Genomic DNA, 20631 nt, shown 5'->3' on the forward strand with positions numbered 1-20631 from the left:
ATTGATAAATTCAATTTAACCTAAAAATCGATAATCGACCTTTTTTCGAAATTTTCAGATTTTTTATCGATTTTCAGATTAAAAATCATATTTTTAGAGAATATTTCATGTGGTTTTCACAGCTTTTTTTTCAGGATTTTCAGAAAAAAAAACTGAAATTTAAAATTTTTTCAAATTTTCAATTTTTCGGAATTTTTCAAAATTAATTTTTTTTGTAAAATAACACAGTTTTCAGAAAAAAAAATCAATTTATTAATTGAAAATCTAGCACCAACCAGAAGATTACAATCGGAAAAAATTTCGAAAAAATGCAAATTCGCTCCAATGAGAAAAATTTCGAAAAAATCGTTAAATATGAAAATTGCAAAAAAGCTACGCTCTATTGCACACATCAAGCATGAATTAGGGGAAAATACAGAAAATTACAGAATTTGTACAAAAATTGAAATTTCAAAAATTCCAGAAAATCAAATTTCTACAACATATGCGGGGGCATTGGGATGACACCAACACCAACACCACCCTCATGACATGTTAATGGTGTTGAGATGGTCCATTGATCCGTTGTCTCGTCGTATTGCTCCATTGAGCACAAATTGTTCTCACCGTCGAATCTGAAAAAAGTCGAAATTGATTTTTGAAGTTTTCGGAAAAAAGATTATGTCAAAATGTCTGCAATTTTCGCTAGTTCGAACCCTCCAAAAATCGCCTTTCTAGCTATAAAACTAACAAAGTTATAGCGATATTTCGGTATTTTCTCAATAGAGCGCATTTTCTGACTTTTTCCAAACTCGCCCGAATATGAGCATGATTATACTCATTTTGAAGCTCTCAGCAAGACAAATTCAAAAATCCGGTTTGTTTTTCATTTAGGTCAAAATTTAGAAAATTATCAATAGAGCGCATTTTCAAACATTTTCGGAAATGTGTCATAATTATTATCATTTTGAAGCGCTTTGAATTATACGTCTTATAGGTTTTAAAACTACTGTTCTATCTTCAAAATGAACAGAGTTATGACGATTTTTCTGAATTTTCTCAATAGAGCGCGTTTTCTCAAAATTATAAAACTTGCTAGAATATAGGCATGATTATACTCATTTTAAAGCTGAGAACGAGGGAAGTTCAAAAATTCAGGTTTCAAGAAATTTTGGTCAACAGAAAACGCGCTCCAATGATAAAAATCAGAAAAATCGCTATAACTTTCTTAGTTTTAGTGCTAAAAAGACGGTTTTTATAGCATCTTGGAAGGTCTACCGTACCCAGCAACTGCAAACAGTCCCTCATTGGTTGCCACCAATGAAACTCGACTTCTCCTCATATTCATCGCCGAGCAGGGAGCCCATTCTTTCTCAATTGGATCGTAAACCTCCACAGATTTCAAGAAAGACGTTCCATCATAACCACCGGCCACATAAATTTTCCCTTTGTACGTTGCCGCCCCAAAACGACATCTCTGTTGAATCATCGACGGAATTCGTTCCCATTGTTGAGATTCGGTGTCTAGACGTTCGACACTTCCGAATATTTGCATCCCATCGTGACCACCACAAACTGAAAATTGAATTTTACAAATAAGATGAAATTGAAGGCCTAGAGCTATCCATTGGCGTTTTCCGATTCAAAAATATGCAAACTGAGCCAAGTTACGCCATTATGAAGTTGGTGGCCTAGAAAACTGGGAATTTGGTACCAATTGAAACGTACATTTTTGAATTTCCCATGTTCTCAGCTTCAAAATAAGTATAATCATGACTATATTCGAGAAGTTGTGAAAATTTTCAGAAAATGCGCTCTATTGAGAAAAGTCACAAACATCGTCATAACTTTGTTCGTTATGAAGATAGAACAGTGATTTTGTCACCAAAAGCTCTGAAATTCTAAGCGCTTCAAAATAATAATAATTTTTCTGAAATTCTAATTTTTTTAAAGAAAATGCGCTCTATTGATCATTTTTGGGAATTTCGGTCAAAATAGAAAACTGACAGAAAATTTGAATTTGTCTTGTTGAGAGCTTCAACATGAGTATAAACACGCCTACATTTCAGTGATTTTCAAAAATTCCAGAAAACGCGCTCTACTGAGAAAAAACAGAAAAATTGTCATAACTTTGTTCATTTTGAAGATATTAGAGTGATTTTTTTACTAGAATACTTGAAATTCGAAGCGCTTCAAAATGATAATAATTTTCTTCGATTTCCAAAACTTTTTTGAAAATGCGCTCCGTTGATAATTTTTGTAAATTTCGGTTAAAATGAAGAACAAGCTAAATTTTTGAATTCGTCTCGTTTTTTTTTGAAGATTCACGTTTTAAAATCAACTTTCTATCTTCGAAAGGAACAAAGTTATGACAATTTTTCTGGGTTTTCTCAATGGAGCGCGTTTTCTGACTGTATCTCGAATTTGCTAGAATATAGACATGATTATACTCATTTTAAAGCTGAGAACGAGGCGAGTTCACAAATTTTGGTCTCATTTGGATTGGTGGCCTAGAAAACCCAAAATTTTGGTTTCTAGGCCACCAGCCTTTAAAGTGGCGTATCTTGACTCAAAATTCATATTTTTGAGTTCTGAAAAATGCATTGGAAAGCTCTGGTGGTCTAGAAAAAGCCTCTCACCATAAATATGTTTCCCAAGTACCGTAACCCCCGCGGCACTCCTCTGATTCTCCATCGGTGGTCCGGGTTCCCAGATATTCTTGTTAATATCATAAATTTCCATTGTGGATAGACTATGATTTCCATCGTATCCACCACAAACGTATAGTCGATTTGAGACAAATGCAGCTGCCAAGGCGGACCGTTTTCTGTTCAGAGGGGAAAGCTGGAATTTTGGAAAATTTCAGAAAATTTTTTTTTCGATTTTTGCATTTTTTTTTGGAATTTTTTTGAGGGGAAATGGTTGAAAATCGTTAAAAATTAGAAAAATTCAAATTTTTCAGGATTACTGTAGTGGGAAATTTTGAAAAAAAATTTTCAAGAAAAATTTTTTTTTCAGAATTTTTTTAAATTTCTGTATTTCTAGCTCAAATGTGTTCTTTTTTCTCACCTTAACCCAATTCAACGTATCATAATCGAATTTTTCTACCAAATCCATCCTATCCTGCCCATTAAATCCTCCAATTGCATACACTTGTCTCTTGTGGACAGCTACACCCACACGAGTCCTCAATGTGGTTACTCCTTCGATCGATGACCATTTCTTCTGAAAATCTCTCTTTTTTTCAAGATTTTAGACAGCAAAATTCAAAAATCTCAAAAAACAATTTTTTTCGAAAAACAATTTTTTTTCCAATTTTTCAAATTTTTTTTTCGATTTTCTGAACTTCTTTGACATTATTCTTTCATTTTCATCAATTTTTAGCTCAATTCCGGCTTAAAAACGCTGAAAATTCACCAAAAAAAGATTTATTTCCCTTAGGGACTACTGTAGCCAAAAGTCCGCAAATGAGCGTCAGGTGCGCGGTGTTTGCGGACTTTTCGAAAATGCGTCATTTTTTGAGTCAAAATTGACAAAAATTCGACGTTTTTTTGGGTTTTTTCGGTGATTTTCATGCTGAAAATTGAGAAATTGATGGTTTTTATGGATTTTTAACAGATTTATCGGTTTTTTAAACTCTGAAATTCGAAAATTCCATTGAAAAATTTTTTTCCCGGATTTTCGATTTTCTAATGGTTTCTCATAATTTTTTAGTCAATTTGACTCATTATCTACACATTTTAAATGAAAAATTGAAGAAATTTTTTTTAATTTTCAAAAAATTCAAAAAAAAATTTTTTTTCAATTTTTTAGAATTTTCAGAACTTTTTTCATTTTTCCCTTATTTTCATCAATTTTAGTCTAAATTTCTATCGAAAAACGCCAAAAATTTGACTAAAAACGACCAAAAAACGAATTATTTCTATTAGGGACTACTGTAGCCAAAAGTCCGCAAATGAGCGTCAGGTGCGCGGTATTTGCAGACTTTTCGAAAATGCGTCATTTTTCGGATTTTTCGGCCCAAAATTGACTATTTTTCGGGAATTTTCAAGCGATTTTTCAGCAGGAAACCAAGAATTTGATAGTTTTTATAAATTTTAAACAATTCAAAAATATTTTTTTTCAAAAAATTCAAAATTTCCCAAAAATCACCTGAATAGGATTATAAATCTCGACCGACGATTTCGATTGACTCTGATGCATTAGACCTCCGATCGCCACAATTAGTCCAGGAATCCGTTGACATGCTCGCGGACAGCATTTAAAAGATTTTAAGAATTGGCGGCGTTCCGGTAGAAGGTGATAGTCTTTCGCTTCGTCGATCTGAGAGAGGAAAAATTTTTTCAAGCAATTTTTGGGCATTTTAGGGCAAAAAATGAGTCAAAAATCGAGAAATTCGAGCTGGAAAATGTGAAATTTCACGAAATTTCAGAGATTTCGGGGGTCGAAATAGTCTGAAAAAAAAATGAAATTTCTAGGGTTAAAATATGCCAAAAATCAAGAATAGCGAGCTAGAATTAAGATTTTTAGTGCAAAAATTGGAAAAAAAAGCAATTTTTTTCGAAAATTTCATTTTTTTTTTGTTCTCCGAATTCCAGACAATTCGGGCATCAAAACATGCTAAAAATAGTAATTTTTGGGTTAAAATATGCCAAAAATCATAAAATTTGAGCAGAAAAGTGTGATTTTCAACAGAAAAACCAAACAAACGTATTTTTCTAAAATTTCCATTTTTCAAAAAAAAAACTTTTTTCTCAAGTTTCAGATTTATCGTTATCAAAATAGCTTGAAAAGATGATTTTCAGCTCAAAAACTGTGTGAAAATCATGAAATTTCGGCTAAAAATTGATTTTTTTTAACATACAAATGAGCCAAAAATCACATTTTGACAATTTTCAGATTTTTCAGCGCTGAAATATGCTGAGAATAGTGATTTTTAGAGCAAAAATATGTTAAAATCATGAAATTTGAGCTAAAAAACTATTTTTAGTGCGAAAATTGGAAAAAAAATTAATTTTTCAAACATTTTCTTGTTCAATTTTTAAGCTGAGCAATACGGTCAATTGACCAATTTTAGCCGGGTTTTTCATCTTTTTCGGGTTGAAAATTGTCAAATTTTCGATTTTTTGAGCCAAAAATGGTCAATTTCCAACTTTTAAGGCCGAAAGTCGTCAATTTTCAGCAATTCCAACTTTTTCAGCCTGAAAAATCTGAAAATTCCAAAAACCAAATCTTACCAAATCCCGACACGGTATATCCTTTTTGATAATTGAGTTCGTGGCGACTGCCGACGAGAGAAACGTTGGGCTGAGCAATGGAAGGCGGACGCACAGGAGGATTCTGGAAGAAAAAATATAGGCGGGGATTTGAATTTTTTGAATTTTTGGGTGAAACAAAATTTTGGATTTTAAGGAATTTTGAGCTAAAAAATGCCTATAATTTTTTCAAACAATTTTTTAAAAATTTTGTCCATTGGAGCGCTGGAGCATTGAGAGCATTGGAGCGCTGGCTGAAAAAGACGATTTTCAGCTTAAAACTGTCAAAATTTTGCGTTTTTCGGACTTTTTTTTGACAAAAAATTGATTTTTTCAAAAAAAAATTTTTTTTCGAAATTTTTTTCCAAAAATTCAAATTTTCCCAAATTTTGTCCAATGGGGCGCACTTACTTTGCCGCGTCCTGATGCCTCGTTTTATCATATTTCAGCCATTCCATTGCTGCATTGAATATCTGCTCCTCAGAATCCACATATAAATTATCACTATCCAAAAGGATTACTGTATCTTCTAGTGATAATTTCTTGAAATCCTCATCCTTCGCGACTGATGTGAAATGTTTCTGAAATTAAAAAATCTCTTTTGGAGTTTGAAATTTTCGAAAAAAAAAACTTTTTTTTTGAAGTTCTAGTGATAAAACGAGTGATTTAAGTCGTTTCTGGCAAAAAATTCAAATTTTAACCCAAAATTGCGAAGACTAGACGAAATTTGAGCTGTTTTAAGCGGAATTTGAGAGAGATTTGCATTGGAGCGCGTTTGCTAAAATTTTTTGAAATTACGTTTTTTCAAGGTTATTGGGGTAGTTTTCGATCGGAGATTCGATTTTAAACAGTTTGAGCACTGAAAAGTGATTTTTAGTCATGTTTTGGGAAAAATTTGCATTGGAGCGCATTTGCGAAATTTTCGAAAAAATCGGTTTTTTTCAAGGTTCTTGAGCTAGTTTTCGGTGGGGAATTCGATTTTGAGCTGTTTGAGCACTGAAAAGTGCTCTTCAAGCATGTTTTGGAGAAAATTTGCATTGGAGCGCGTTTGCTAAAATTTTTTGAAATTCCGTTTTTTCGCAACTTTCAGCAAACTTGAAGACGCTGAACTCAATTTTAAAGCCGAAATTGTGTTTTAAGGCCGTCTAAACACAAATGCAAAAAAATAATCACTAAAACTCGAAATTTATCGATATTGGGCTGGAAATTGCTCATTTTTCACGATTTTTTGCTCAATTTTTCCCAAATTTTCTGTATTTCCATCCAAAAAAAATTTCCTCACTTGAATGAAATCTTCAGTCTTATTCGTCACATTCCTATCCACATTCATTAGTTTACAAAAATCCCTGATGGACAGGGCGTTTGAGGGATGGAGACGTGTGATAAGGAAGTCTCCGCAGTGCTGAACGACTTCTTGCATTTGGAAGAAGTTGGCGCCCAACATTATCGATTGGACGTTGCCTGGAAGTTTGGAAAATCTGAAATTTTTGAAAAAAAATTTTTTCGAAAAATTTGAATTTTTGGGAAAATTTTTTTTTCCAAAAATTAAAAATTTTCGATTTTCTAAAAAATTTTGTTTCGAAAAAATCAAAATTTTCGATTTTTTCAAAAAAGTTTTGTTTTGAAAAATTCAAAAAATTCGATTTTTTCAAATTTTTTGTTTCAAAAAATTGAAATTTTTTAATTTTTTAAAGAATTTTTGTTTCGAAAAATTCAAAATTTTCGATTAAAAAAATTTTTTTTTTTTGAAAAATCGAAACTTTTGAATTTTTTGGAACAAAAAAATTTCGATTTTTCTCAAAATTTTTGTTTCGGAAAATTCAAAATTTTCGATTTTGTCAAAAATTTTGTTTCGGAATATTCAAAAATTTTAAAATTTTTTTTTCAAAATTTTGAATTTTTTCAAAAAATGGCTCACTCGTCGAAATCCTGAGCTCCCCGGTGTACGCAAATGATAACAGGGCATCTACAGTCTCGTAGTTCATATCTGGAAAAATTCAAATTTTTCAAAAAATTTCAGATTTTCAGAATTTTCAGCACACCTTCAATTTTAATCTCCTTCATACTGGCTTCCATCATGTCCAGAGTGAACATCCCGCGGAAATATGGAATTGTAGCGGCCAGAATTACCTGAATTTTCAGATTTTTAAATGAAATTTTTTTTTCAAATTTTCAGATTTTTCAGCACACCTTATGCGCCGAGAGCTTCCGGCTCTCCACCACCAGCGCCACATCACATAGCTGACACTTTGAGCGCATCTCATTGAAGATTTCGTAGCTTTTCCGGTACATTTCATCCAGAATTTCCAATTTTTGAAAGTCATAATCGTCATCTGTGCATAGGGGAATTCGCCCGATGCGATCCACTAGTTCTGTGATGTTTGGCTCCTCGATTTCACCCATTTTCTGCGAAAAATTATGAGAAAATCCGGAAAAATCAATTTATTTTCACTGCACGAGAATCGCGCCAACAAACCACTCTAAACAGAGCGCGCGCAATTGAGAGACGCAGGGACACACGAAAATTGCGCCAGCAGCCATTTGATGGGTCAACTTGACCTTCATGGAAAAATTATCGAATTTCGCCGCTTTTTCCGCTTTTTCTCTCATATTTTTGCTAAAAAATGCACAATTACGATAAAATGGAGAAGATTGGAGAGGGTAAACCTAAAAATCCACCTAAAAATCAAGAAAAAAGGTTTCAGGGACATATGGAACGGTGTTTAAAGCCAGAAACAAGAGTAGTGGTGAGATCGTGGCGCTGAAAAGGGTCAGATTGGATGATGATGATGAGGTAAATTAGGGAAATTTCCTGAAAAATTGAAAAAAAAATCTAAAAATGCAAAAAAAATTTAACGAAATTTTGAATTTTTCATGTTTTTCCCGGAATTTCTGGGTTAAAATATTACAAAAAGCTGCTGAAAATGGCTAGAAATTGCTAAAAAACTCAAAAATTTTTGAAAAAAATTGCAAAAAATCAATTTTTGAATTCCAGGGAGTGCCCAGCTCAGCTTTGCGAGAAATTTGCATCCTTCGAGAGCTCAAACATAGGAATGTGGTCCGTTTATACGATGTGGTCCATTCGGAGAACAAACTAACACTGGTTTTCGAGTTTTGCGATCAGGATTTGAAGAAGTTCTTCGACTCGTTGAATGGTTATATGGATGCGCAGGTTTGAGACTTTAGGAACATTTTAGGCTAAAAAGTATGCTGAAAATCGAAGATTTGAGCTGAAATTGATCTAAAATCGATTCAAAACAGCGATTTTTTGAAAAAAAAAATTTTCGAAAAATTCAAAATGTTCAATTTTTTCGAAAAATTTAAATTTTTCGAAAAATTCAAAATGTTTTTCGGATTTTTTTTTTGAAAAATATCATTTTTGGTCGTTTTTAAGCACTTTTTGGGCTAAAAATTGTGAAAAAATCGGTAATTTGAGCTCAAATTGACCTGAAATCGATGAACAATGATTTTTAATATTTTTAGAAAAATAATTTTTTTGCATTTTCTTTAAAAAATACCATTTTGGTCGTTTTAAGCACTTTTTAGGCTCGAAATATGATAAAAATCGAAAATTTGAGCTGAAATTGACTTAAAATCTGTAAAAAATGATTTTTTTAAAAAATAATTTCCGAAAAATTCAATTTTTTTTTTCGAAAAATTCAGAATTTTCGATTTTTTCAAAAAATTCAAAAATTTCAATTTTTTCCAAAATTTTTAAGCCCAAAAATGTGATAAAAATGGAAGATATAAGCTAAAATTAATCTAAAATCGATTCATAAAATTCAATTTTTTTTATTTTATTGAAAATTTTCGATTTTTTTCCAAAATTTCTGCTTCAGTAAATTCACAAATTTTCCAGATTTTTTAAGCTCAAAATTATGATAAAAATCGAAAATTTGAGCTGAAAATGATCTAAAAGTGGTCAAAAATGATTTTTTGAAAAAATGTTTCTTTTCAAAAAATTCAAAAATTTTACATTTTTTCAAATTTTTTTTTCAAAAAATTCAATTTTTTTAAAAACTTCTGCTTCAAAAAATTTTTAATTTTCAATTTTTTTTCCGAATTTTTAAAGCTCAAAAAAGTGATGAAAATCGTCTAATATTCACCTAAAAATGATTTTTTTTTAAATTAAAAAAAAAAATTTTTCCCCAAATATTTAAAATTTCCCCCTCTTCCAGACCGCCCGTTCCCTAATGCTGCAACTGCTTCGTGGTCTCTCATTCTGTCACTCGCACCACGTCCTCCATCGTGATCTAAAACCCCAAAATCTGCTAATCAACACAAATGGGACACTGAAATTGGCGGATTTCGGTCTTGCGAGGGCATTCGGTGTCCCTGTGAGATGTTTCAGTGCAGAAGTCGTTACCCTATGGTACCGCCCGCCAGACGTGCTTTTTGGCGCCAAATTATACAATACTTCCATTGATATGTGGTCCGCCGGATGCATTTTTGCAGGTAAATTGATGGAAAAATGAGGAAAATCGGCTGAAAATGAGCTAGAAACCCCCGAAAAATCATCTCTAAAAATAACTAATTAAACTTCAATTTTAGGCCCAAAAATTGTAAATTTTCAGATTTTTTTCCCATTTTTTTGTCGAAAAATCGATAAAATTAAGCCTAAAATCCCTTTTTGACCCCAAAAAAAGCTCGAAAATGGTCATTTTTAGCTAATTTCAGGCTTAAAAGGGGGCGGAGCTTAATTTTCCACTGAAAAAAACCGATTTTTCCAGAAATCTCCAACGCCGGCCGCCCACTATTCCCCGGCGCCGATGTCGATGATCAGCTGAAGCGGATTTTCAAACAGTTGGGAAGTCCAACTGAGGAGAGTTGGCCATCGATTAGTCAGTTGCCGGATTATAAGGTAAAAATGGGTTTTTAGGAGAAAAATGGCCTGAAATGTGCGATTTTAAGCATTTTTTGGCTGTTAAAAATTCGACGTTTTCAGCTATTTCTAGAACAAAAAAATGACTGCAAAATGTCAAAAATCATCAGGAAATTTTCAATTTTTTCAAAAAAAAATTTTCAATTTTTCAGCGATCTTTAGATATTTTTCATCTCAAAATTTTTCTATCCGTTTTCCGCTATTTTACACTGAAATTCCCCAAAAAAACCTGAAATTTAGGCCGAAATTAATCCTTCTGCAGCGAATCTGACGACAGTCAGCAATACACCGTACGCGGTGTATTGCGGGCTTTTGGCGACAGTAACCCGCTTGAATTTTTTTTCTCGATTTTTAGTCCATTTTTGCCCTAAAAACGTCAATTTTTCGGGCAAAAATCACCATTCTCGCCCCCAAAAACCGGAATTTTCAATTTTCCGATGCTATTTTTGTACTTTGGAGTATCAAATTTCCCCTCTAGAGGCACCTATCTTATCAAATTTTGTCCCCGTTTCTCTCCTAAATTTCTCTTCTTATCATCTTGTTCTTTTTGCTGAATCCACGCAGCTGCTGCATTACTTTCCGCCTGTGTCAAGTGACGAAAAGAGAGTACTTTGGGCCCTCTCTCTCCAGCTGTTTGTTCTTCTGACGTAATTCGTATGAAACGGGCGGAACAGAAAAAAGATAAAAAAGAAAGACAAAGAACCAGAAAGTGATTGATGATATCAGAAAAAACCAAAAAAAAACAAAATGTCTGAAATTCCAGCCATTCCCAACCTACAATCCGACACTGACTTGGAGCCAAATCGTACCCAATTTGAATACTCGTGGACGTGATCTTCTGCAGAAGCTTCTTGTGTGCAATCCGGCTGGAAGAATCGATGCGGACACGGCCCTACGTCATGCCTACTTTGCGGACACCTCCGATGTCTAGTCTCTCTCTTTTAATCGCTTTTGCCTATTCACTTCCCCTTTTTCCACTTTGACCCCCAAATGAATCTCATTGCTTGCGAATCTCCTCTAATAAATGGCTACGGTTTTGAATCCATCCTAAAAAAGTGCAAGGTGAAGACTACAACAACTGGAGTTTTATTGTTGCTCGAGTATTTTTTTAAGATCAACGGCAAACACAGGTGCAATAACCGAGATTTGTCAAACCGAAACTAGAGAAAGGGGTCGCTAATCTAAAGAATGTTCAATCGGGGTGGTGTGGGCGAATGAGAGAATTTTCAAAATTGAAAGGATGAAACTTGATAGAGGAAAAAGAAAAGAAGGGTTTAAAACTTTTTATGTGGCTCGCTTTATTTTTGGAAACTTAACAAAGTAGCTATCTATATACTACTTTGCTAAAACAAGCTACATAACGAGATTTTGTTGGAGAATGACAAGGTAAAAAGGTTTCAAAATGTCATTAGATTTAGATGAACTTCTGGATTTCGTCGTAGATGGCCAAGACGAGGGCTCCTCCGGTTCCACGGAAAACGTTGGAGAGGGCTCCCTTGAACATGGCGGAGATTCCTTCGTTTTGGATGATCTTCTTGGCGCAGTCGAGGGTGTTCTTGTAAAGGATGTCCTTGCGTCCTGATTGCATCATCATACGACGACGGACGGTGTCCCATGGGTAGGAAAGAATTCCGGATCCGACGGTGACGACTTGAGCGATTCCCCAGGCGGCGAAGAAGTTGAGCTTCTTTCCGTCAGCGGCGAAGACCATCTTGGCGGTATCGAACATTCCGAAGTAGGCGGCACGGTAGATGATGATTCCTTGCACGGAGACGAAGAATCCTCTGTAGAGTCCGATTGGTCCGTCAGACTTGACGATCTTGACGAGGCAGTCAGCGAGTCCCTTGAACTCACGATCGTTGGCCTTTCCGATATCAGCGGCAAGACGGGTACGGGCGAAGTCGAGTGGGTAGACGAAGCAGAGGGAGGTGGCTCCAGCAGCTCCTCCGGAAGCCAAGTTTCCAGCGAAGAACCTGAACTTGGACGATTAAATTCTGCTAAAAACGCTGAAAATCAGGTTTAACATACTTCCAGAAGTCCTTCTTCTTGTCAAGTCCCTCAAGGAAGATTGCCTTGTAGGTATCCTTGAAAGCGAAGTTCAGAGCCTGTGTTGGGAAGTATCTGATGACGTTAGCGAGGTTTCCTCTCCAGAGAGCGGCGACTCCTTGCTCCTTTGGCACACGGACGAGAACGTCCATGATTCCCTTGTATCTCTTGTCGGCGGTGATGGTCTTGGAAGCATCTTGGACCTGGAGGAGAAGCTTGACACGCTCGATTGGGGCGACAGCGGTCTTGGAGACGGCAGCAGCGGTACCTGGAAAAAAATAATTTAGAAAGAGAGGAATTATTTTCGAAAAAAAAACCGAAAAATCCAGGAAAATATCGAAAAATCCTGGATTTTTAGGATTTCCAGAAGTTTTGGCCTAAATTTGACAGCAAATAAGACGTTTACTTACCTCCGGAGGCGAGATCGATCAAGAACTTTCTGGTGTCGAAGGACTTTTCTTTGGACATGATTCAAGATTGAAGGACCTCGGTGGTCGGTGCTTGCCAGAAGCAATAGTGGGAAAGGCGCGGCCGCCCGTCGAGAGCGGTGCGCGCACAGCCCGTGAAGCATTTTGCGGGTCTCGCCACGCGCGCGACTACGGTTAGGCGAGCGCGGCGATTCAAACTCGAGTTTCGGCCCGCCCGCCCAGTTTTGGGATTTTCCCTCTTTTTTTCGGCCTATTTTCCCGGTTTTTTAATCGATTTTTCTATGTAAAAAGTCAGAAAAATCAGCTGCAGGTGCTATAATCGAATTTTTAAGCTACAAATCGGCCTGAAATATCGAAAAATTTAGCTGAAAATCGAGAAAAAATAAGAATTTCGAAATTTTTGTATTTTTTTGATTTTCAAGCGATTTTTCCGGGCAAAAAGTGTCAATAATCAGTTGAACGTGCTAAAATCGAATTTTTTAGCTGAAAATTAGGGGAAAATTGGGGAAATTTTCGCAAAAAATTGCAAAAATCTGGAAAAAAAATGAGAATTTCGAAATTTTCGCATTTTTCGATTTTTTATAGCCTATTTTTGCTGTTGTTCCCGATTTTTCTAAGTAAAAGATGTCAAAAATCGCTTTTTGAGCAAAAATAGACCTGAAATTGGGGAATTTTTCGCTACAAATTGCAAAAATCTAGACAAATTCGAATTTTCGCAATTTTTCGAGGAATCCCTAAAAATCGGAAAACAATGATGGAAACAAATATTCTCGACTGATAAACACCCCTTATTTTTTGTTTACTCACTATCGGCCACAAAAAAAACTGGTTCTAGAACTTTCCGACCGGCGAATCGATAAATAGGTTTTTTTTTCGCTTTTTAATGGAAATTTTGATGAAAAAGATGTATTTTTCGCTTAAAAATGCTCTTTTTCTTCATATTATCCAGAAAATTTTGATTTTTTGTCTCGATTTTTTTGGAAAAAATATCCCTTTTTCTCATTTTTTCCTATTTTCTGGTCATTTCTCTGGCCATTTTTCACCGAATTTTCACCTAAAAATGGATTTTTTCGCTCTGGAAACCCTGATTTCTTCCCAATTGCAATGAAAAATTCTATTTTTTCCAGGTATCTTCCCCTAGCCATGTCGAGCCACAAGCAAGAGCCACTCGAGGAGAACGTCGACCAGCTCACCCAATTCCGCGAGCGTTGTGCCGAACACGTCACCGAATTCAAGGCGATCCTCGACGAGTGCAACGATCGTGTCAACTCTCGCTCCGAGACCGAAGAGACGTGCCATCAGGAGATGGCCGACTACGTCCACCATTTGGACCATTGCGCCATGCCAAAGGCCTTCGCTTCCTTGAAATAAACCAATTTTCATCCAATTTTTAAGCCTCTTTTCTCTAGATTTTGCTTTTTTTCCGCTTTTTCTCGTTCTTTTTACCTTATTCTTGTAATTGTGACAGTTAAAATTAAATAAACCAAAATTTTAGGGTACCCCATCCGCATCACTGCTGGACCAAAAATGCCGTCTGATGCGAAGAAAGCGCGCGAAGCAGCCAAGAAGGCCGCCGCGAAAGGAGGAAAGGGAAAGAAGAAGGTGAGAAATTTGAAATTTTTGAGTTTGAAAAACCTAAAAATTCCGAAATTCTGAGTTAAAATCTTTCTAAAAATTGCAAAATTTCAGATTTTGAGCTTAAAAAAACTTTAAAAATACTGCATTTTTGAGTTAAAATCTTTCAAAAAATTGAGATGTTGAGCTTCGAAAACCCACAGATTCTGAAATTTAGAGTTTAAAGGTGGGGGGACAGGAGATTTTACGGGGGATTTTTGGGGCCAGAGTATGCATTCTACCGTGACGGTGTGCAACGCTTAATGTCACTCTGCGTACAGCTGTCGCCTTCGCCTTTATGTATGCAATCGGGCAGCGGCTTTCTCTTTGCACGCGTAGCTCAGTCGGTAGCGGCGCCGCACCTTCAATACTTGTCTCGACAAGTTCAACTCCTTGAGGAGCATATTTAAACGGGATTTCGACAACATTATTTTTCTCATTTCCCCCACCTTTAAAATACCCAAAAATTCCAAAAATTGACTCTAAAATTATCAAAAATAATTGCAGGAAGTGACCCCATCGATCTCAGAGAACGCGTCTGTCGTCAGTCTCACTGCTCTCGATGAGGAGCTCGATCAGGCAGCCGCCACGCTTGCCAAAATCGAATTGGAGAACGCCGCCGCCAGATCTGTCGCCGGAGCGCTGACTTCCGATCCAAAGGGTTTGGATCATCGAGTGGAGAGCTTGACGGTAAGGGAAATTGGCCGATTTTGGCTTGATTTATGCGAAAAATGCGATTTCTTGCTGTTTTTTATCCGAAATTCTCGCTTTAGGGAGTATTTTCACCGTTTTTAGCTGAATTTTCGTGTGAAAAACTCATTTTCGAGCTCAAAAACCGAATTTTTAGGTCTAATGTTTATAAATATAGCGGAAAATTAGCTAAAAACTCTTAAAAATCTGAAAATTTTCGCCTAAAAACAAATTTTTAGAAGTCAAAGCTACATAAAAATAGCATTTTTCACAATTTTCCAGCTAAAATTTCGCTGAAAAAACCTCTGAAAATCACTATTCTTCCTATTCCAGATTACCGATAGTGATGGAAAATTGAGCAAAAATTAAGTTTTTTGAGACAATTTTCATTTTTCCAATTCCAAAAATCACAATTTCCCTATTCCAGATCACCTTCCATGGACGTGAAATCGTCGTTGACACGAAACTCGAGCTGAATCGTGGTCGCCGCTACGGTCTCATCGGACTCAACGGCTCTGGAAAATCCACCGTCTTGCAAGCGATCTACAATAAGGAAATGCCAATCCCCGAGTCTGTAGACATGTATCTAGTCTCCAGAGAAATGCCAGCTTCCGAAATGACCGCTCTTCAAGCCGTCGTTGATGTTGATTCGGTGCGTAAAGAGCTGGAACACCTGGCTGAGCAACTCGCCGGACAGCCAGACGAGGAGAGTCAGGAGAAGCTGATGGATGTGTACGAGAGGTTGGATGAAATGGACGCAGAGTTGGCTGAAAAGAAGGCTGCTGAAATTCTGCACGGACTCGGATTCACCAAAACTATGCAAATGAAAAAGTGCAAGGATTTCTCGGGAGGATGGAGAATGCGTATCGCTCTGGCTCGCGCTCTCTACCTGAAACCCTCGGTCCTTCTGCTCGATGAGCCAACCAATCACTTGGATTTAGAGGCTTGTGTCTGGCTGGAAGAGGAGCTGTCCCAATACAAGAGAACGTTGTTGGTAGTCTCTCACTCTCAGGATTTCATGAACGGTGTCTGCACCAACATCATTCATTTATTCCAAAAACAACTGGTCTACTACGGAGGAAACTACGATCAATTCGTGAAGACTCGTCTGGAATTGCTGGAAAACCAACAGAAACGCTACAACTGGGAACAATCTCAACTGCAGCATATGAAGGATTATGTTGCGAGATTTGGTCACGGATCCGCCAAATTGGCTCGTCAGGCTCAGTCCAAGGAGAAGACTATGGCTAAGATGATCGCTGGAGGGCTCACAGAGAAGGCTGTCACAGAAACAGTCAAACAGTTCTACTTCTTCGACGCTGGAGAGATTCCACCACCTGTCATTATGGTTCAGCACGTCTCCTTCCGTTATAACGAGAATACTCCATGGATCTACAAAGATATCGATTTCGGTATCGATTTGGATACCAGAATCGCGTTGGTAGGACCGAATGGAGCCGGAAAGTCGACACTTTTGAAGTTGTTGTGTTCGGATGTGATGCCGACTGATGGTTTGATCAGAAGACATTCGCATTGTAAAATTGGAAGATATCATCAGGTAAATTATAGGCAAACAATCATTTATTCCAGGTTTAGTCTATTTCTGAAGCAAAAGGAGGACAATAATCATGATAAGCACAATAATGATCCATCTCAAGTTGTCCACTTCCTCCTCCTCTTTTTGCTCGTCTTTTTTCACGGTTTTAAACGCTGGCGTGGGCTCTGTAGGAGTTGTAGTTGTAGGCACAGCAGTGTTGGGGCTGGTTGTAGGGGCTCTGGAAATATGAGATTTTTTGGGGTTTTCTAGGTGTCATGGGAACGTTTTCAGGCAATTTTTGACCCCAAAATGGGTTTTTGAACTGGAAAAATAGAATTTTTGAGTTTTCATAGGCTATTTTTGACTTAAAATAGGCCAAAGCAGGATTTTTCTGCTCAAAAGCGATTCTTGACTTTAAAACTAGTCAAAGTGGCAATTTTCGGGCGATTTTTGACCCCAAAACTGGCCAAATAGGGGTTTTTCTGCTCAAATAATGATTTTGGAGCTCTTAAATGCGATTTTTGACCCCCCAAAACTGCACAAAATAGGATTTCTCACTCACGGAGTAACCCCAGTATCCTTGCCAACAGCGTCTAGAAGCAGTTGCTCAATCGGTGGAGTATCCGGATCACACTGCTTCGAAGTGCTGACACGAGCCATGAGACGAGTGTTGGTCGGTGCCTCATCCACGGATTTCTCTCCGGATTGCAAGAAATACGTGGTTAGCAGCAGTTTCGGCATACGCAGGTCCTTCCATTGAGTGAATCCCTCTGGCATCTTCCAAGTGAGCAGAATACGCATTTGCGATTTTGGGGCGATGTGTCCGGAGCCGGCGGGGAGGGCGTTGACGTTGGAAGCGGCGCTACAACGGAGTTTGACGAAGATGTCACGGTCGGAGATGTTGCAGAGGAGGAGCTGCACACGGGCTTGTTCAGGCTTGCCTTTGACAGCTTGGAAGGTTAGGAGAGTGGCCTGGAATAGTTTGGAAGGCTGGATATTTACGAATTTGGAGGAAATATAGGCTGTTTTTGAGGCTTGACAAGGCATTTTGAGCATATTTTTGCGCTAATTTTAAGCCTCTAAGCTCATTTTGGGCTCATTTCGAGCTCTTTTGAGCCTCTGAGCTCGTTTTGAACTTGTTTTGAGCTTATTTCAAACCCTTTTGAGCTCTTTCGAGCAGATTTTAAAGCTCATTTTGAGCCCTTTTGAGCCTCTAAGTTCTTTTTGTGCTCATTTCACCCCACAAAACTACCTTCATCTCCTTCTCCGGATCATCCCGCAAGGTACGACGAATCGAGAGCCGTGAACGGGTCTTCTTGCTGCTCTTACTGCTCCCAGATGACTTTTTCGAGCGTTTGGCACTTCCTTTGCGGAGACTGGCTGATTTTGCAGTCTTCATTTGCTCTTCATCCTTTTTCTCGTCTTTTGGATCCTCTTTAGGAGGTGGGCTCACTTTGTTATCGGTTTCTTTTGATTCGCTGGAAGATAGATTGCTCAGTTTAAGCCCCAAATTCCCCAAAAGCTACTGTACCTCATCCCCTCTCTGAGCAGGAAGCTTTCCTTTTATAGAAAAACAGATGGAAATAATTGAAAATTTGACTAAAATCTGAGTCTTTTTCTTCAAAAAATCTCACGTTTCTTGCAGCATCTCCACGAGGAGCTTCCACTCGACCTATCTGCATTAGAATTCATGATGAAGGAGTTCCCAGATGTCAAGGAGAAGGAGGAGATGAGAAAGATTGTTGGACGATATGGAATCACTGGAAGAGAACAGGTAATTGTAGAAAGAAAAATTGAGATTTTTGCACCAAAATTAAGGTTTTTGAGCTCGAAAATAGGAGAATTCCAGCCAGAAATTTGAGATTTCTAGGCTCAAAAATATGAGATTTCTGGCCTGAAATGCGCCATTTTCAACCCCACATTAGTGATTTTTAGCCCAAAATTATGAGATTTCTAGCCTGAAATTCGAGATTCCTAACCTCAAATCAGCGAGATTTCTAGCCGAGATTCTAGTACTTTTAGCTTCAAATTCGTCATTTCCAGCTTAAAAACACCAAGATTCTCACCATTTTTTACTCTAAATTATCAAAAAATCGCATTTATTTTTCTAAAAAATTTGAGGTTTCTAGTCTAAAAATTGGATTTTCAGCTCCAAATTTAAGCCTCAATGTCGCCATTTTGACTTCCAAACCTTCTAATTTCCAGGTGTGCCCAATGAAACAACTATCCGACGGTCAACGTTGTCGTGTCTCGTTCGCCTGGCTGGCTTGGCAACAACCACATCTTCTGCTTCTTGACGAACCGACGAATCACTTGGATATGGAATCCATCGACGCGCTGGCCGAGGCTATCAACTGCTTCCCGGGAGGAATGATCCTTGTTTCTCACGATTTCCGACTTGTTTCGCAGGTATGGAAAAGGGGTCCTGGATCTAGAATTCGTGAAAAAATGGCTCAGAAATCATGGAAATTTGGCTCTAAATCGTGGAAAATCACCCAAACCCCGATAATCATAATATTTTAGGGCCAATTTTCATAATTTCAGAGTTAATTTTCAAAGTTCTACAATTTAAAATCTTCAAAATGAACCCAAAAACTATGATAATTGGCTCTGAAAATTACGAGAAATCGGCTCTAAAATCATGAAAAATTACCAAAAATCATGGAAAAAATGGTCAAAAAATCATGGAGAATGACCCGAAAATCATGAAAATTGGCTCTAACTTAAAAGTTGATTTTCATAGCCTTTAGGTAAATATTCATGATTTCTGGGTCATTTTTCACGCTTTTTAAGCCAAGAATCATGTAATTTAACCTGAAAAATTCACTTCCAGGTGGCCGAAGAAGTGTGGGTGTGTGATAACCAGGGAATTCTGAAATGGGACGGTGACATCTTCTCATTCAAGGAACACCTGAGAAAACAAATCGACAAGGATGTCAAGTCTCGCGAGAAGGGACTCGTCAAGGAGCGCTAATTCCCTTTTTTGTTTCTGTTTCTTCTCCTTTTTGTTGAAAAATTCCTCTCCCCACTGTTAAACTCGTTTTGAAATTCCTATTATATTTCCCCCTTTTTTCCACTTTACTTGATTCAAAAATCTCCCAATTTTCCCCCGTTTTTTGATGAAAAATTGCCAATTTCTATATTAGAAATTGTCAGAATTTTTTTGGCTCTTTTTCTATTCTTTTCAGTTTAGGATATTTCAATTTCTTTGGTGATTTTGATTATTATCGGCTATATTTTTGTCCGGTTTCTCCCATAATCCTTGTTGTTTCCCCCCTCCCATTTCCTCCCCAATTTGTTGTCGTCACTTTTCACTCTCATTTTTCAGTGTGTTAATGTGATTTTTTTCCGACTTTTTTACTTGAAAAATGCTTCTTTTTCTTGTAAAACTCTTGTTTTTTTCACAAAATTTCAGGTCTGTATCGTCCGCTTTAGGCCATATATGACCAATACTGGTTTCTTCTCTCTCGCCCCCAGTCACTTTACACTGAAAAATTACGTTTCTTTTGAGAAAAAGAGACAAAGTAGGTTACATACCATGTTCTCGAGACCTGTGTAGTAATATGTAGGTTTCTTTTTTCTATTGATTTTATGATTTTTCAGAATATTGGACCGAAATTTGAGCTGGAAAAGGAGCCAAAAAAGCCGGAAATTAGCCATTTTTGGAGCCGAGAATAAGGAATTTTTAAGCTAGAAAAAAACCCAATTTCTTGAGCAATTTCGATGAAATTTCGACTGAAAATGGCTATTTACATCCAAAAAATAGCCAAAAAACGCTGAAATCCAATCAATTTTGGCCAATTTTTCGAAAAAATGCGATTTTTTAAATCAAAATTCTCAGCTAGGTTGCTCAGTTTTGGGTTCAAGAACCCAAATTTTTAGCTCGAAAATTCCAAAAAAAAAAAAGTAATTTTTGAGCCTAGAACTGAGCAATTTAAAAGAAATTTTAGCTGAAAGTGGCTATGTTTAGCCTAAAAATAACAAATTTTGCATCATTAAAACAAGGAAAAAGTGTCAAAATTGACACTTTTTTTGTTTGTTTTCTGATATATAATCGCTTTTTGATTTTGGAAAATTTGGGGTATTGATAAGAAAATTTTTGGAAAAAAAAAACCTTATACGAAGTTTTTATGGCAAATTTTGAAGCGAAAAAAACCAAAAATTTTGAGTTTGAATTCAAAAAAAAAACTGGAATTTTTA

General features: G+C 36.8%; 6 protein-coding genes across 6 annotated transcripts; 3 read left to right on the forward strand and 3 right to left on the reverse strand.

Annotated features, from left to right (window-relative positions):
• Nucleotides 1-475: 475 nt before the first annotated feature.
• Nucleotides 476-7637, reverse strand: Cbr-kel-3 (the record flags this gene model as incomplete). Its single annotated transcript, XM_002642761.1, has 11 exons — nt 476-614; nt 1263-1554; nt 2619-2823; nt 3049-3204; nt 4132-4302; nt 5217-5319; nt 5646-5815; nt 6517-6695; nt 7153-7221; nt 7277-7364; nt 7425-7637. The coding sequence occupies 11 exons, from the start codon at nt 7635-7637 to the stop codon at nt 476-478; spliced, it is 1785 nt and encodes a 594-aa protein (XP_002642807.1).
• Nucleotides 7638-7858: 221 nt separating this feature from the next.
• Cbr-cdk-5 lies at nt 7859-11047 on the forward strand (the record flags this gene model as incomplete). Its single annotated transcript, XM_002642760.1, has 6 exons — nt 7859-7895; nt 7940-8028; nt 8230-8406; nt 9413-9689; nt 9965-10095; nt 10880-11047. The coding sequence occupies 6 exons, from the start codon at nt 7859-7861 to the stop codon at nt 11045-11047; spliced, it is 879 nt and encodes a 292-aa protein (XP_002642806.1).
• A 483-nt stretch (nt 11048-11530) lies between these two features.
• Nucleotides 11531-12630, reverse strand: Cbr-tag-61 (the record flags this gene model as incomplete). Its single annotated transcript, XM_002642759.1, has 3 exons — nt 11531-12089; nt 12145-12430; nt 12573-12630. The coding sequence occupies 3 exons, from the start codon at nt 12628-12630 to the stop codon at nt 11531-11533; spliced, it is 903 nt and encodes a 300-aa protein (XP_002642805.1).
• A 1103-nt stretch (nt 12631-13733) lies between these two features.
• CBG21200 lies at nt 13734-13961 on the forward strand (the record flags this gene model as incomplete). Its single annotated transcript, XM_002642758.1, has 1 exon — nt 13734-13961. The coding sequence occupies one exon, from the start codon at nt 13734-13736 to the stop codon at nt 13959-13961; it is 228 nt and encodes a 75-aa protein (XP_002642804.1).
• Nucleotides 13962-14117: 156 nt separating this feature from the next.
• Nucleotides 14118-19405, forward strand: Cbr-abcf-2 (the record flags this gene model as incomplete). The annotated part of the gene is made up of 6 exons (XM_045244579.1): nt 14118-14192; nt 14712-14894; nt 15322-16452; nt 18077-18211; nt 18637-18840; nt 19265-19405. 6 exons carry the CDS (start codon nt 14118-14120, stop codon nt 19403-19405), a joined length of 1869 nt encoding a protein of 622 aa, XP_045097230.1.
• Cbr-tag-164 lies at nt 16492-17899 on the reverse strand (the record flags this gene model as incomplete). Its single annotated transcript, XM_002642757.1, has 3 exons — nt 16492-16669; nt 16994-17403; nt 17684-17899. Coding segments are annotated over 3 exons (804 nt in total), but the record flags the coding sequence as incomplete, so codon positions are not given.
• Nucleotides 19406-20631: the final 1226 nt, after the last annotated feature.

This window comes from Caenorhabditis briggsae, assembly GCF_000004555.2.
Source record: "Caenorhabditis briggsae complete genome, chrIII, whole genome shotgun sequence".
In the NCBI taxonomy this organism is placed as follows: domain Eukaryota; kingdom Metazoa; phylum Nematoda; class Chromadorea; order Rhabditida; family Rhabditidae; genus Caenorhabditis; species Caenorhabditis briggsae.